General features: G+C 64.0%; 1 protein-coding gene across 32 annotated transcripts in view; it reads left to right on the top strand.

Moving 5' to 3' along the window:
• Positions 1-343: 343 nt before the first annotated feature.
• The window catches only part of KIF1A (kinesin family member 1A), a 41,797-nt gene continuing 25,525 nt past the window's right edge, over positions 344-16,615 (top strand). For 10 of the 32 annotated variants that reach the window (XM_054835557.1, XM_054835556.1, XM_054835554.1 and 7 more), the window contains exons 1-14: positions 345-548; positions 6,217-6,368; positions 10,546-10,622; positions 10,727-10,906; positions 11,410-11,475; positions 11,651-11,829; positions 12,190-12,301; positions 12,689-12,766; positions 13,092-13,157; positions 13,418-13,435; positions 13,812-13,887; positions 14,002-14,080; positions 14,361-14,503; positions 16,293-16,426. In XM_054835557.1, the coding sequence (XP_054691532.1) occupies positions 6,263-6,368; positions 10,546-10,622; positions 10,727-10,906; positions 11,410-11,475; positions 11,651-11,829; positions 12,190-12,301; positions 12,689-12,766; positions 13,092-13,157; positions 13,418-13,435; positions 13,812-13,887; positions 14,002-14,080; positions 14,361-14,503; positions 16,293-16,426 (1,314 nt within the window). In that variant the 5' untranslated portion in view covers positions 345-548; positions 6,217-6,262. Of the gene's footprint in view, positions 549-3,583; positions 3,721-6,216; positions 6,369-10,545; positions 10,623-10,726; positions 10,907-11,409; positions 11,476-11,650; positions 11,830-12,189; positions 12,302-12,688; positions 12,767-13,091; positions 13,158-13,417; positions 13,436-13,811; positions 13,888-14,001; positions 14,081-14,360; positions 14,504-14,918; positions 14,946-16,217; positions 16,427-16,615 lie in introns of those variants that run through there. The other 22 variants (XM_054835530.1, XM_054835535.1, XM_054835531.1 and 19 more) reach the window with 8 other exon arrangements.

The following is a 16,615-nucleotide window of genomic DNA, read 5'->3' as shown; positions in this document are numbered from 1 at the left end:
ACAGCCGGGCGCGGAGAGGGGCCCTGGGCCGGCGGGAAGCCCTGGAGGGGGCGGTTCTGCCTGGAGGACCGGCCTGCGGGGCCGGGGTACCGCGCCCTGGGGAGCCGGGGATGGGGGCGCGGGGGGGGGGGCGGTTGCCGGGCGACGGTTGCTGGGCGACGGTTGCCGGGTGACGCGCGGGGCCCCGCCCCTCCCCGCGCCCTTGCGGCGGTTCCGCAGCGCCGACCGGGAGTGGGGGGGATTGCGCTGACGTCACCGCTCCATCCCCGGCTCGCGCCCTCCCGGTCTCCCCCTTCCCCCGGGCGGCGGCGGCGGCGGCCAACCAGCGCGTGGGGCGGGGCGGGGCGGGCGGGGACCGCAGGGGCGGGGCTGCCACCACCCGCACCGGCACCGGCACCGGCACCGCACCGCATCGCAATCGCATCGCAGGGCACCGCACCGTCTCATGCCGGCGCCCCCCGCCCGCGGCTGAGCGCTGCGCCCCGCCGAACCGGGCACGGGCACGGGCACGGGCACGGGCACGGGCACGGGCACGGGCACAGGCACAGGTAGGGGCGGGAGGCACCGTGCGGGATCGGGCAGCCCCGCCGCGCCCGGGAGGGGCTGCGGCAGCGCCAGCGCGGTCCTCGGGCGCTGGTCGAGGGGGGGGTCTCGGGGCTGCCACGGGATGGCGGTGCCACCCCTCTCGGCCCCGGCGGGGCGAGGCGTGGCGGGGGGGGGGGCGCAGGACGCGCCCTGCCGGGGGCTCGGCGGGGCGGGGGGCTGCGGCCGGCGGCCATTTTGCGGGGCCCCCGAGGCGCGGGGAAGGGAGGCCGGGTGGGGGCTGCCCGCGCCTCCCCATCGCGGCGGTCGGCGGGTGCCGCCCCGGCTTCCAGAAGGATCCCGCCGGGGGGGGTCCTTCCCGGGGACCGGGCGACGCCTCTGCGGCCCCGGCGCCAGCCTCGGAGAGGGGTGGGGGGGGTGGGGGGATGCCGTCCCCACAGCCCGTGGGAGGGTGCACGAGGACCCCTTTTCACCCCAGAGCTGCCCCCCCCCGCTCTCCCCTCCGGGGCAGGTGGCTCTGGCCACGAAGCTAAGGCGTCCTCTGCCATCATCATTACGCTTCAGAGTCAACGGCGGCGCTGGAGGGAGCAGCGGGCAGCCCAGCCGGGGCTCTTGCCCCGAGGGGTGGCTGGCAAAGCTGAGGCTCTTGTTTGCCCCACAAGGACACGCTGCCGCTGCTGACCTTGTGCTGGGGGGCAGCCGGGTGAGGGCCGCCATGTCACCGCAGGCCGGCGCAGACGGCTGCTGGCTGGAGGAGGGGGTGGTCCCTGGGTGGCGGGGCTGGTGCAGAGCCCTGCACTTGGCCACCCTGGCTCCCAGGGAGCCGCCCTGCACCTGCCCCCATTGTCTTCCTCCTCTGCCTCTTCCTCCTCCTTCCTCTCCCCTGAGGGGCTGTGTCCCCTCCCCTGAACCCTGCAGGCCCCCTGCGCGCCTGGGTCCGCTGCCTGCTCAGGTCCCACACCTCAGCTGCGAGGCTTGGGGAAAGACAAGGAACCAGCCGAGCATCTTCCCTGCCACCCCCAACTGTCCTTCCACACCCCGGGACCCAGAGCAGCCCCTCAGCAGGTGGCCTCAGTGGCACTGGGGAGGGGGGGCAACAGAGAACCCCTTGGTTCAGGGGTGTGGTGGGCTCTGCCATCCCCGCACGCTGACGCTGACCTCCATTTTGTCTGGGAGGTGGCGGCTGGTGCTGGCACAGATGCCGCCACCACTCCCTCGCCTCCCTGCGTGTGGCCAGAGCTGCAGCCCCCAAACCCTTGCGGGGTGTCGGGACTTGGTGTTCCTCCCCCCGCCCCAGCTGCCCTCCCGCCCCCGTGCCCAGCCGTGCTGGTAACCCGCCGGAGCTCGCCGCCTTCTGTGCAGCTTTGCCGCGCTGTGGGTTTTAGCCCGCGGAGGAGAGGAACGGGCAATGCAGCGCGAGGTGACTCGCCTTTGCAGTGGGGATCGGGAGCTCGCTGACGGCGAGCAAAACCCCTCATCCGCAGCCTTCAGTTTGCTAACTGCAAATTGAATCCACGTCGAAATTCTTGGGGAGCTGCAAACACTGCCCCAAAGCTGTGTCCCCCATGGGGGCAGGCGGGAGGCGAGGAGGCACAGGGCAGGGTGCCCGTGATGGCACCGGGGGAAGCGGGGGACTGCATTGCAGCTGGGGATGGGGGAGCACGGCTGTCCTCCGAGCAGATTCCCTGCCCACGGGTCCTGCTCCCAGGAAAACTGCACCGTCATGGCCCCTTGCTCTGCGTGGGGCAGGAGGCGCGCAGGGAGCTGCCGCCGGGCTCGGCTGGCAGGCACCGATGGTGCCACATCATCTGGGCCAGCTGCCCCCAGGGTCCCCCGCTTGCCCCTAGAGGGAGGGCAGGGTCCCGCGGTCCCAGACAGAGCTGGGGAGCCCCAGTGAGGGGTGCAGGGGAAGGGCTCGTTAAAATAAAGCCTGGCGGCGGCTGAGAGCGCATCAGCTTGGGAGGCGCAGCCAGACGGGGCATCCGCCCTTGCCACCAAGGTGACGTGGGGATGTGCGCAGACAAAAGGAGAAACTCGCCTTGGATTTCCCTTGGCGCAGGCGGCTCTTCATCTGCCGGAGCTGCCCGTGGCCTCGGTGAGGCAGCCTCTGCCCTGTGCTGGGAGCAGGGAACGGGGTATCCTGGCCGTGCCAACCTGCGCGTCGAACCCCGGTGTCCTGCGGCACCCAGGGGACAGGCAGCACGGTGTGACTGCGCAGCATCCGTAGGGGAAGAGTTCGCTGCGGGTGGCACGTGGGGACAATGCTCTCTGTCCCACCGGTCATCTCTTGGCGGTGGCAGGAGGGCTGTCAGTCGGTAGCCCTCGGACTTAAGAGAGCTAATCTCTGCCTAATTAATCTTAGCCGATCCAGTTAATCATTGCTCTCTAGGCCTTTCACTCACCACCGAGGGCTGGCGGGTGTGCTGGTAGGGATGGGCAGAGCGCAGCAGGCTGCGCAGGATGGGGGGGGGGGGGCGGGGAGATGCCCTGCAGAGTTGTGGGACGCATCTGGACGTGCACCCTGGCATCACAGCCCCGGGGACTCCGCCGTCCTCTTCCGCCATCTCCCTTGTGTGTGGGGTGGCCCCAGGAGGAGGTGAGGAGGGAGAGGGGAGTGGGGCCGCGGCGCTGGCTCGCTCCCAGCGAAATGCTGATAGTGGCTTATTGAATTTCTCTCGATGGTGGAGTAAGCAGGCGGTGGCTGACTGTCCCCAGGTAGAGCGAGCTGGCCGGGCTTGAGCCCCCCCCTCTGCCCTGGGGGAGGCTGCCTGCCCACAGCCTGCCTGCTGCAGCGCGTCCCCTCTCTCTGCGGGACGCCGAGCGCCTGTGGCCAGTGCTGCCAGCGTTGGCCCTGGCTGGTGGTGCTGCCAAGTTAACGTGGGCTGCGGGCTGAATTCCTGCTTGCGGCTGAGCCCGGCAAATAAGAGTCAGGGGAAGGAGAGGAGGCTGGGGAAAGAGGTGGTCAGGGGGCTGCTGGCGCTTCCCGAGGGGATGTGGCACTGCCTTGGGGTCCTTGCACCGCTGCGGCAGAGGAGAGCTGCGGAGGAGTGGGAGGGAAGTGGCGCTTTGCTGACCAAGGAAGCTGAAGGAAATGGATGGAGACAGAAAATGGAGCCAATCTTGCGGCTCTGCAGCAGGGAATACTGGCAGGGAGAGGAGACCGCGCCGCTGGGCTAGGTGAGCTGGATGGCTTGCTGGGAATGCACTGGGATGGGGACATCGGGATCGTGGGGAGGGAGAAAAGGTCCTGCTGGCGAGGAGGGGGCTTCTCACGGCCAGTGAGAGAGGGCTGGAGGGGTGCTGGTGTGGGGCTGAGTGGGCACCGATGGAGGGCACGCAGCAAGACGAGGTGCTTGGAACAGTGGGACGAAGGAGAAACCAGAGCTTCTTTGTGGGAAGTGATAGGGCTGGAGGGGGCTGTGACGGGAAGGCGCAGGGGCAGAAGGGAACGAGGGCAGGGTCTGAAGCTGCCCGTGGTCCCGGCGCTGGCGGGGTTGCTGATGCGTATGCTCTTCTGGTGTCGATGGCGCTTGCCGAGGGCTGTGCCGCAAGGCAAGGGCCGGGGACCTGACCCGCCTCTTCGTAGCCCTGGGATCTGGAAGGGCCGCGAAGCCGGGGAAGGGAGCTGTCCTGGCTGCGGAGGAGAGGGAAGCGTTCGACACTGGCAGTTGTCAGGTGCTGCGTGGGGTTTAGCCCAGCAACAGATCCGTCATTGCTGAGTGCCGGCACTGCCAGGGTGGGACAGCTCGAGCCTATGGCCTCGTGAGGGTGCAGCCCTTCCACCCAGGAATTTATCCCATCTTTTCGTGGGAAAACCATCTTTTTCGTTTCCCTTTGGCAAGGAGGCCTGTTTAACTTTTCCTTGCTCCCCCATCTGAGAAAGCAGCAGGGTGGGGAAGGCAGAGACCTGTTGGTATGCGGCAGCCCGCTCGCTGGCTCAGAGGGACTCAATGGAGGTGTTAAACGCCCGTTTGAAATAATCTGCGGTCAAGAAAGCCTGAGACCAAATACTTGAACTCTGGAGCTGGTGGGATTTAAGGGTGCAGTTGCTGGCTGAGCGCAGTGGGAGCTCTGGAGCTGTCCCAGCGGGGTGGGTTTGGGAACTCTAATGGGAGAAGATTTGTCCTCCTGATGTTGGGGATGCAGGTTTGCTTTTAAAACAGGTGAAGCATTTGTGAAGGACAGCACCAAGCTTATAATACTTTCTGGCTGCAAATTTTTCCACTGCACCATGAATACACCTGCCTTTGGGCAGAGCAGATGTTGGTTTTCCTCCCACCCCCTTTGGAAGTGAAGCTGGAGCTGTCAAACCTCAGTTTTAAAGCCATCCCCTTCTCTTGGGACACTTCCCATTCTATGGAATTTTTTTTTTTTCTTTCCCCCTCCTTTTCCACAAATTCATCTGTATTTTTCATTCCCACTGTGGGAAAACCCATCTCATGTCGAGGCCCATCCTTAACTGCTCCACTTCCTTCGGGTCACGGTCCACGTAACCAGAGTTGTGCCATTGCTCGCTCCTGATCTCCTTCATCCCAATGTGAGCATCCTGCTGGCAAAGACCAGGCTCAAAGAGCCCCAGGACATTTGCAAACACCCAGGCAGGAGTCCCGCAGGCAGGCAGGAGTCCCGCAGGCAGGCATGCTGGAGGAGCCGGTGCCTGCCTGTGCTGTGGGGTCCTGAGCTCCTCTTCTGCTGGCGGGCTCAGCATGGGGAGCCAGGGAGCAGGGGATGGGCAGGAGAGGGGATCCAGGTTAGAAGGCAGGAATGGATTTTTTTCAGGGCTGATCCTGAAGGACCTGGTGGTCAAGGAAGGACCCCAGCATCCTGTTCTGGCCAACGGTAGCGAGGCTTCACTGTGGCTTGGGGAAGGTAGGACCAGCTGCAGTGAGCCCGGACACCAGCGCTGGGATGAGTGGCTGCTTTGGGAGATGTTAGAGAGCGGTTCGTTTCCTCTTGTGAGGTTTGTGATTAATAATTTATTAGCAAAAGGAGTGGAAAAATGATCGGGAGTTGGGAGCTTCAGCTGGATGCGATTGCCACCAGCTTGCTGGCCGGCGCTGCTCCTGCTGACGCCATGCTTCTGCTTTCGCCGAGAGCTGAATGAGAGGCAAATGCCAGCGGTTGCGTTCGACAGCTGCCTCCTTTCTTGACACGAATGTCATCGTTTCCCCCCCTCCTCCAGCCGGTCCTGTTGCCCGGTCCTGGCTCTGCTGGGGCTGGAGCGGAGGCAGGAGGCTCGGGTGATGGGCTGTGGGCTTGTTTGCAAGTGAGAGGCTACCTGCTCAGTGCCTTGGGCACCCCGGGGTGGAAAAAACCCGCTCCTCAGGGGTCACGCTGGTGCTGACGGTGCCTGCGGGGCCCTGTCCCCTGCTGTGGGCACCCCCCGAGTGATGCTGTGGGATGATGGGGGCTCTGGGTGCTGCCCTGGGGTGAGGGCAGGGATGTCCCCAGGGACCAAGCAGGGGGTCCTGACCTGAGGGAGCAGGGGGAGGTGGGAGAGGCAAAACGCGGGCAGACCGAGGGATGAAACAAAATGTCATCTTTCGGGCAGAGGCAAGACAGCATTCCCGGGAGGTTTTGTTGCACAGGCTTTCCATTCATTTTTCCAGCACAGCCACGAGATGGGGACTGGGATGCGAGCTTTCCTAACCCCCTTTTCTTCCCTCCTCGCAGGACAGCCGCTGCTCTCCGCTAGCAGGACCCACCTCTGGCCGGCACGATGGCGGGAGCATCTGTGAAGGTGGCGGTGCGTGTTCGGCCCTTCAACTCCCGGGAGATGAGCCGGGAATCTAAATGCATTATCCAGATGTCAGGAAGCACCACCAGTGAGTGCCGGCGTGGGGGGCAACGGGGCTCAGGAAGGCTTTGGGTGCTGTCCGGGGAGAAGCGCGCGTGGTCCAGCTGCAGCAGCGAGCACCGGGCTGCCGGGATCTTTGGTGCGGGAGCCTGTAGCGCCTGGTGTTGTTTGGAGGAAGAAATCTGCAGGGCCGGGGGGGACATGTCACCTTTCCCATAGGGAAACGCAGTCCCACTCTTGAAACAGCAGCGGCGGGATCTACGTGGCATTGAGACCTTGGGTTTCGGTGGTACCGAACGGGGCAGCGTGTCCCAGCGGGCGAAGGCGGGGGGGAAGAATCGGAAGAGCCTGGAGACACCAGTGCACAGATGTGGGGCCGAGCGTGCCCGGCCTACGGTCACCTGCCGAAGCATGGAAGCTGTGCACCAGCCAGCACCTGACGGCGCTGCCTGAGCGGGTGCTGCGCGCCACGGCGTGCTGGGACCCGCGTCCCTGCTTCCGCGGGGCTTGGAGCCGCAACGCCAGCAGGATGGAGCGGCAGGGAGGGCTTTGTGCTTGGGGAAGGGGGGAGGTAGCGTGGGGGGCTTGGGGTCAACCATCCTGTCGGGAGCCTGTCTGGCATTCGCCCCTCTTTGAATAACGGCTGCTGGAGGTACAGGGTGGGAAAGGTGGCCGAGTCCCTCCTCTTTGGCTCTGGAAGCGTCCAGATGGGACAGCGTCTAAAATAACTCCCCGCCTGCCTGCCTGCCTGCCCAGGGCTTCCTGCGTCACCGGTGGCAGTGGGTGAAACGATGGTGCCAGCCACCCCCACGGCGCATGCTGCTCGGTTGCCATGACAACCCCGGCAGGAGGGAGAGGGGGGCACCCAAGGGTGCAGGGTGGGTCTGTCACGCCACCGGGTCCCCTGCTCACCCTGGGCCTGGGGGGCAGGAACGGGGGCGGGGGGGGGGCCATGAGACAGCGTCTGCTGGTCCCTGGCATCCTGGGGGGGCTCTCCCTGTCCCGTTGCGTAGGGATGCTGCGCCTGCCAGGGGCGCGGAGCTGCTCCCGTCACGGCGAGGAAGCCTTTCTGGCCCAGCGGGAGCTGCGCGCGTGCCTGGGCCTGGGTGCGGGCAGGGGAGATGTCCTTTCTGGCCCTGACGGGTTGGGGGGACCTGCCATCCCCAGGCCCAGTCAAAAGCATCAGGCATCCCCCGCCGCCGCCACGGCTGCGTTTGCTCAGAGCGATCTGCCTGCGCCCATCCTGCTGCCCCCGGCCCTGCTGTGTGCAGGGCCCCCCCCAGGCCATGCCCCGGGCCCCCCATCCCCCTGCCCACACCGGGGGGGGCTGGCAGGGCTGCGGGCAGGGGCAGGCCTTTGCTGACAGCGAGGTTTTTCTCCATGAATGGACAAACTGTCGGCTAATCCCCTTGATGGGGGGGGCTGGGGAGCAGGCGCTGGGGGGGGCTCTGGTGCCTGCTTCTGCTGGCTGGGGGAGGCGGGAGGATGCCGGCAGTGCCAGCTGACCCCCCCGCAGAGCGGGACTGTCTCAGCACCCCCCAGGTCCTCACAGAGAAGCCAAAAATTAATATGTTGTGGGGAGTGAGAGCAAGTCTCCCCCTTCCCAGGATTATATGCAGAGATCCCCACATGTACCACGGTGGGGCAGGTTGTTCTGCCCGATTCCTGAAGCCCCGTGGGGCAGCAGGGTGGGGGGCTGGGGCGGGCACCCCTTCTCTGCCGTCCTTTTCCCCCCCAAATGTACAGCCGCCCCCTTGGCTCGCTGTGCCGTGGCTGCCTGCCCACCTGCCGACACTGCCGCTTTGTTCCCACCGCGTCCCCCTCTCTGCATGGCCACGGGGGTCGGTCTGGGCACCAACAACCCCGGCCCCTCTCCTGGCAGCTCCCACCAGGATGGCAAGGAAGGAACCCCGGCTTTCATCCCGCAAGGCCATTAATATTCTCTGGCCAGAGCCATGCCTCCGCAGGCCTTAAAATACGGCAATTATTTTCTCTCCTGTTTTATTCTGCCGGGTGCTTGCCCACTCGCTATGCTCTGCCATGCTGCTGGCTCTTCAGGGTGAAGACGAGGGTTATCTCCAGATGTTTTCCTCCTCCCACTCCTGTCTGTGTGTCTGTCTTCTCCCACCCTGTCCCCTCCGCCCTCCCCCTTTTCATTCCCCTTTGGCCAGAGCACGAATCTTTTGCAGCAGCTTTGCAAAAGCCCTGGGATGGCTGGTCACAGGGGAGGAAAAAAACCCAAACCAACCACCAGCAGCATGCAGCCATGCGAGGGCTAATAAATGGGAATGAAAGGGGCGTGGGGAGAGAGTTTCAGCTCGGGGACGGGAGACCCGCTGCTTTCTGTGTGCTCCCTCGTCCCCGTGTCCCAGTCTCTGGCCTGCGAGGCCAGCTGGGTGGCTGCAGCTGGGGTGCCCGGAGCCGCTCCGTGCCATCCCCAGCTGCTCCTCCACCCCGTGCCCGGCACGGGCTGGCACTGGGATGCAGAACAGCCGCCTTGTGCGGCCCCATCCTGCTTGCTCCAGCTTTTGCCCCTGTTGGACTCATTTTGGGGGGAGCGATGCTTCCGTTCGCTCCAGCAAGGGTCATTTCTGCAGGGCAGAGACAGACCCGAGCCGAGAGCCCGGGGGCTGGGCAGTATGGCAGAGCTTGCCAGGTGAACTCCAAGAGCCATCGGAGATGTTCCACCCGACTTCTTGCACGGCCTCTGCACCCGCTTCTCTTTGCAATGGCCGCTCATGCGCCCTCTGTACACCACGCAGGCACTGGCAGGGACGGGCAGCCCCTGTGGTGTCTGCGCTGCCCAGAAAGGCCTCGTGCTGCTTCGCTCTGGATCTCAGCAGGGACCTCTGAGTCCCCGTTTGCAGCTGCAGGATGCACAGTTGCTACGGAGATGTCATTTCCCAGCCCTTTCTTCTGAGAGCGCAGCGCTGGCTTCGGTAATTAGTCTGCCCGGGATGCAGGAGGCATCGGGAGTATCTGAGTCACGCTGCCTCCCGCGGGCAGGGGGCCAGCGCCCGGCCCCTCTTTGATGCTGGAGCTGGGCTCCTGCCCACAGCGAGGGGCATCTGAGCAGCACCGTGCTGTGGTTTCACGGTCAGGGCCGGATCCTGACCCCCCCGCCTTCGCCCGCCTGCCTCGCTGCCTTCGCGGGCAGGGATGGACGGGGCTCGGACCAGAACTGGCCCATCGCTCCCGGGAGAGAATCTGTTGTGGCAACAGAGGAGGCGTTTGGAGCAGAGAGCATCTGTATCCGTAACGCCGTGCGCTGGGGCGTCCGCCCCCACGGGGAGCGGGCTGCGCCGTGCCCGGGGCTGCTCGGAAAGGTCCCGGCTGGAACACTGAGTGGGTGTGAGCCCTGGCCAAGCGCTGGCCCTGGGGCAGGGCAGGTTGGGCTGCGATGGAGGGAGCTCCGTCACCCCGGCGCTGGCAGGGAGCAGCTGGGGACCGCAGGCACTGGAGTTGCGCTGCGCTGGCCCGCAAGGTCATTTCAATGTCGCCTAACGTGGCTGATGGCTGGATCTCATGATTACCCTGCCGGTTTGGGTTTCTTCTGACGCATCTGTTGTTTCAGAAAAAAACCCATCATAAATGCTCTACAGGGGAAAAAAAAAAAAAAAAAGCAGTGAGTGAGGGAGAGAAGTGATGCAGTCTCCAATTTCCATGGCAACATCCTTTTCACCAGAGGATGGGAAAAATCAGGCTCTTGTTTCCAATGGCAGTATAGCACGAGGCATTAATCACTCTGCTGGGGCTGGGTACCCAAAAGAAAGCTTAGGGGAGGAGAGGCAGGAGCTGGAGGGGGCCTGGGGGAGCCCCGAGGGGGCCGTGGCTGCTCCCAGCTCCCAGCCCCAACGTGCATGGTTTTGGGCATGGCCCCCCAGCTGCGGGGTGGAGGAAGGCTGTGATTCTCCGGTGCCGGTCTCCCAGGCGCAGATGCTGAAGCAAGAAGGAGCCTGAATGTTTGGGCAAGGCTCTGCCCAGCTCCTGGGACTGGCACAGGCTCTGACGGCCACGGCATCTACCTCCTCTGCTGGGACCGGGGGGGTCTGGGGGTGCTGGACCCATCTGTGGAGCTGGAGAGTCCTGGTCCTGCTTTCCAGGACTGATTCGGACTGAACCCCATCGCCCTTCTCCCCTCGCAAGTGGGATGTATGTGGCAGGGGTACCGTGGGTGCCTCATGTTCCTGTCTGTTTGTCCCTAGCTATCGTGAACCCGAAGCAACCCAAAGAGACACCAAAAAGCTTCAGCTTTGACTATTCCTACTGGTCCCATACCACGGTAAGTGGTGGGAGGCCTGACCCTGCCTGGAGCACAGAGCTGGGCTTGAGGGAGGCCGGAGGACCTCCTTGCCAAATTTCTCCTTGTCTCCCTCCTCTCTGCAGCCCGCAGACATCAACTATGCATCTCAGAAGCAAGTCTACCGGGACATCGGCGAGGAGATGCTGCAACATGCCTTTGAAGGCTATAACGTCTGCATCTTTGCCTACGGGCAGACGGGTGCCGGAAAATCCTACACCATGATGGGGAAGCAGGAGAAGGACCAGCAAGGCATCATCCCACAGGTACCGCCTGGTGAAAAGCTTCCCCTGATCCAAGCAGGATGCCCGAAGGAAAAGTGGAGTGGGGAGGGAAGCAAGGCAGGAGCAGGGCCAGGCTTTGCCGAGGTCTATCGCAGCCCTGCTGCGGCAGCGAGCTGGCAGGGCTCTGCTGGAGGGCGGGGGGATGAGGAGGGTCACGCCAGACTCCTCCGAGGCTGGATGAATTATGGTCTGGCCACACGAGGCTGGTGTTTGTGAGCAGCGGTAGTCCAAGCGCTGAGCCCCCGCCGGCTGTGCTTGCTGAGAGCTGCCGAGTGCTGGCCCAGCAGGGTGCCGGGGGGGGGCTCCGGGGATGCTGAGCCCCACCGTATCAGCAGGGGGATGTTCTGCCAGCTCCCTGGGAGCCGTCCCAGCGCTCGGGCTCTGCTTTTTGGGGTGAGAAGGTAGAAATCCCTGTGGCCTGTGCACCCCGGGCAGAAGCATCCTTCCAGTGGGGGGGCTGAAGCGCTGGGCTCTTCTCTCCGCAGCTGTGTGAGGACCTCTTCTCCCGCATCAATGACACGACGAATGACAACATGTCCTACTCTGTGGAGGTAGGCGCCCCATTGCCTGCCTAGTCCAGCTCCAGCCTCCCGCTCGGCTCTGCAAGCCATGCCAGCGTGCAGACCCCTCTGTGGGGGGTCCAGTCCCTGGGCGTGGGGTGGGCAGGCAGGCCTGATTCTGCCTACGCGCTGAGCATCCATGTCCTGCCTGTGCCCTCTGCTTTAGGTGAGCTACATGGAGATATACTGCGAGCGCGTGAGGGACCTCCTGAACCCCAAGAACAAGGGGAACCTGCGGGTGAGGGAGCATCCCCTTATGGGCCCATACGTTGAGGACCTTTCCAAGCTGGCTGTGACCTCCTACAATGACATCCAGGACCTCATGGACTCTGGAAACAAGGCCCGGTGAGTTGGGGACGCAGGAGGTGGCCAGAATTTGGAGACCGTGCAGACACCTCCAGAAGGTCCTGCTTAACTTTCTTGCTTTGCTGGTCTGGCTGCTGTGGAGGGGGCAGTCCGCTCCTGTCTGAGTGTTGGGTACCCCCCCCCCTTATTTTCACTTTACCTCCTTCCTGCTCTCAAAATGCCCTGGAGCCAGCAGGAGAAAGCCTGGACTTTTGCACAACTCCTCCCAGAGTCCTCTCCTGTCCTCCAGACTTACCTTCCCATCATGTACCCTGTCCCAAAATGAGCCCTGGCCCCAGCACTGACTGCTCCGATGTCCTCTGCAGAGTGTCATACCTCCCTGTCCTCCTCTCCCCACAGCACAGTGGCTGCCACCAACATGAACGAGACCAGCAGCCGCTCCCATGCTGTGTTCAACATCATCTTCACGCAGAAGCGGCACGATGCTGAGACGGACATCACCACTGAGAAGGTGAGAGCAGAGACTGGGGAACTTGGGGGGAACGTGCACGAACCTGGGAAGGGCTTTGTGTGCTCTCGACAGCGCTTGGGATTAGATGGCGCGGCCCGATGGAGGGTTGAAACAGGATGGAGATAAGTCTCGGGCGTGCGCTGGGCTCGTGGTCCCTCAAGGGACTAGCCCTCGGACAGGTTATTTGGCAGCTGGCACCCTCCAGCCCTGCCTGCAAGGATGCTAGCCCTCCTCCTGGCCAAATCCTGGCAAGGATGACCCCGCAGAGCCCACCTCTGCCTTCAGAGCAATGTCACCTTGCAGGAGGTCTTTCCTACCTCCTCGGCTCCGTGTTGGGGCCTGGTTTGCTGCGCCTGTTGGGGCTGACGGCCTCGTCTCTGCCCGCAGGTCAGCAAAATCAGCTTGGTGGACCTGGCAGGGAGCGAGCGAGCCGACTCCACTGGTGCGAAAGGCACAAGACTAAAGGTGAGAGCTGGCCTCAGGTCCCCATCTGCCAGCGGGTACATCGTGTCCTGCCCCTCGTCCCCAGCGGTGACATCTCCTTTCCTTGCCTCGTTCCCCGTCCGCTACACTGCCAAAGTCCTCGATGGGGTTTTGTTTAAAAGTTGCCCGGTGCCTGTTCCACTGGGGTCTCTGGGTCCCAGCTGGGAGGTGCTGGTTACCCAGTGAGACCAGCTGCTTTTTGCCCACCCCGTATGCTGTGACTTCCCTATCCTTCTGGTGCACCGGGCTTTAGCGCCGCTCTGAAATGAGGCCTGAGCACCTTGCCTGAGCATCTTCTCTCCACCAGGAAGGAGCAAACATCAACAAGTCCTTGACCACACTGGGGAAAGTCATCTCCGCCCTGGCCGAAATGGTGGGTAGCTGGAGTGCAGAGAAGCGGCGGCACTGCGGGGGAACGGGCTCGGCTCAGCAGGGATGGGCTCGGCTCCGAGGGATGGAGCATCCCGGCTCCAGGGAGTGGGCAGATACATCCCGAGCTGTCCCCGGGGCTGGTGAGGCTGCTGCCTCCCTGGAGGCCTGTGGTCACTGCCCTCTGCCTGGGGGACGGGGAGCCGTGGTGGGCACTGAGGAGGGGAGCAGCTCACTTAAATAGTCTCTCTGCTTTCTTTGCAGGATTCGGGGCCGAACAAGGTGGGTGCCCTGGCTGGGCTGGGGAAGGAGGGGTCGGTTTTTAGCAGAGGCGTTTGGGAGTTGGTCACAGGGTGGTTTGGGGGTGAGGTTCTGCCCGCACCCAAGCCACGCTTCTCCTGGGGGCTGGCAGAGTCCTCAGCATCCTCATCACCCTGCTCACCCTGTGGCTCTTGGGACCCGGTGTTAAACACCTGGTCCGGGCCAGGCAGGGCATTTCACAGGCAGGACCTGTGGAGCTGAGCGGAGCTTCCCGAGGTCGTGGTGGCCGGGCAGAGCCATCCTCCTCCAAATCCCCATGGCTGAGGACTGGTTGTCACATTCCCTTCGAAGTAAGCAGGCAGCCTGACAGCCCTTCCCTCCACTCTCCATCCCCCAGAACAAGAAGAAGAAGAAGACAGATTTTATCCCCTACCGGGACTCGGTGCTGACCTGGCTGCTGCGGGAGAACCTGGGTGAGCACATGGGTGCGAGGGATGGGCTCGGTGGTGGGCGCGGCCGCTGAGCAGAGGGTGATAACCGGTGCGGGGACCAGCGTCTCCCTGATGCAAGTGTGTCTCTCTGGGCAGGGGGCAACTCCCGGACGGCCATGGTTGCTGCTCTCAGTCCTGCTGACATCAACTACGATGAGACTCTCAGCACCCTCAGGTAGGAAGAAGTACCCTTGTCCCCCCGCAGCAGGTGAGGGCAGGGGGAAGTCTCTGAAACCCCGGCACTGCCACATGCTCTCCTCACCTCTGTGGCAAACCTGGCTGTGGGGGCGCTGTGGGGGGACCCTGCGACCTCAGACAAGAGGCCAAAGGATCGTCCCGGCGCTGGGATCCTCCAAAGGATTGTTTGCTGGAGGGGTTCGCTGGCGCTCCTGCTTGCCCAGCTGCTGGGGGTTTGCCCCCGCCCCGCCGCTGCTCAGGGCTCTGCCCTTCCCTAGGTACGCTGACCGTGCCAAGCAGATCCGCTGCAACGCTGTCATCAACGAGGATCCCAACAACAAGCTCATCCGAGAGCTGAAGGATGAGGTGGCACGCCTGCGCGACCTCCTCTATGCCCAGGGCCTTGGGGACATCATTGACAGTAGGTACCCCCCGGTGCTCCCTGGCAGCAGCTCCGGGCTGGAGTCCCCGCTGCCTGTGGGGCTGGCATCCCCGCGGTTGCCCTGCATCCTGCTCTGCCGGCCACGCGGCAGCGTCGTGCTGCCAGAGTGTGGCTGGGATGCCTTCGGCGAGCCCCTGCGCGTGCGTTGGGAGCCCTCGGCCCACTCCCGTAAGCAGGAGGAGCTGCTTCACGCCCAGCAGACCTCCCCTTCTCCCCCTCTGCCACCCGTCTTCAGCATCCTGCGCTTGGCAGAGGTGCCGGGAAGATGTTCCCGGGGCCGTGCCCGCCCACGGCCTCTCCTCCGTGTGCTGTTGGAAATCCTACTGAGATGAACCCACTCTTGTTCTGTTCTCTCTGTCTTACCCCCGCTCCCTGCCCTCTCTCTCTCTCTTAGCCCATCCTGCTGCGGGAGGATCCAAATGTGTGTATTCCCCATCACTGGTACTCTCTGTTGCTTCATGGCTTTGGGGGGTGCAGGCTGCACCCAGGGGCACCCGTGCAGCATGGGGAGGGGCTCTGGCAGCCGGTCCCAGCTGATGGAGAGACGCTTGTCCGTGGGCCGGGGAGCGGGCAAAGAGGACAGAGGCAGTAGCAGTTAGTGCCTGGGCTCAGGACGGCACTCGGAGGGACTGGCGTCCTTCCCATCCGCCGTGCCGAAAGCCTGATCCCCGCAGGGACTCCTTCCTCCATGCTGTCACGATGTTTCCTGGTGCTGCTGCTGCTGCTGCTTCTGCTGGCGCCGGGCTTCGTCGGGACTGGAGCCCAGCACGGCGCTTGGGTGGGCTGGCGCGGTGCCCTCCTGACGGAGGGGTGCGTGGTGATGGCCGGGGGGGGTTTTTTGCCCGCGGATGAGCACTGTCACCCCATCCCACCCTGGGCCAGGCGGTGCACCCGGGCTGTCCCCTCCTGGCTCAGCTCCGCCGGACGTGGGCTGACGGAGATGGGTGGCTGCACCTGCTGGCCTGCGCCCTGCCTGCCTCTGGCACAGCGTGCCGAGCTCCCGCGACTTCTTGGGGCTGGAGGAGCATCTCTGATACCTGGGTTCCTTTGCCGCGGGGCCTGGTGGCAGCTGATGCTCAGGGTGCGGGCAGGCCTGTTACGGGCAGGTTGCCGCCCTGCCCTCACTTTGCTCTCTCTCTGCCTGCCTGGCCAAGGTGCTGCTCCAGCGGGCCGGGGGCTTGGGCTCTCCCAGCGAGGACATCTTGTTGCTTCGTCCCCCTGACCCCTTTGTAGGGCGGAGGGCCAGCTCCTCTCCTGCCCTTCCCTTCTCGTTCTCTGCCCCCAGATCCAGCTCATCCAGGGCAGCCGGGAAGGGAAAACCCCCTGGGTTGTGTCGGTGGGGGAGGATGACGGGGGCAGCACACGCTCTTGGGGAGGACGGTTGATCCCAGACCTGATGGCCGCGGGATCTGGCATCCCTGGGAGCGCAGGAAGGCTCCAGGGCTATCCCTGCAGCTGCTTCTCCTAGGGGGCCGCCTGGGCTGGGGGAGAGACGCGTGTGCCCTTGCCCTGCTGCTGCCTGTGCCGCTGTGCTGTCGCCTGTGCCTTTTCCTTGTAATTCCTGGCTTTCTTCTTGCTGTACCTGGCCACTTTTTTTTTTCCCAACAGCTTTTTTTGTCTCTATCTTTCTCTTTCTCTCTCTCTTCCTGTCCGTATGTCTTTCCCTTGCCCACCCCTCCTTCCTCGCCCGTAGATGTGTCCGACTTTGAGAACAATAATGATGCTAGAGGGACAGAGCTGAGTCACCGCCATGACAATCTCTCCACAGTGACCAACGCCATCGCCGGGATCAGCCCCTCTTCCTCCCTGTCGGCCTTGTCCAGCCGTGCTGCCTCTGTCGCCAGCCTCCACGAGCGCATCATGTTTGCTCCGGGCAGCGAAGAGGCAATCGAAAGGCTCAAGGTAAGAGGCCGGTTCCCGGCAGGACAGAGGACTCAGCTCAACGCTCTTGCACTGAGGCTTGTGGAGAGGGCTTGGTATTTTCTGGAAACCCGTTATGGGTGATGCTCACGGGAAGCGACGCTCAGGCGTGCTGTTACGGAGTGGACAGACCCCCAGCTGCCTGGTGCTCTGGACTGCTGGATGGGAGGG

The sequence above is a fragment of the Grus americana genome, chromosome 9 (assembly GCF_028858705.1).
Source record: "Grus americana isolate bGruAme1 chromosome 9, bGruAme1.mat, whole genome shotgun sequence".
NCBI classification, from domain to species: Eukaryota; Metazoa; Chordata; class Aves; order Gruiformes; family Gruidae; genus Grus; species Grus americana.
This window is presented reverse-complemented; position numbering and strand designations above follow the sequence as displayed.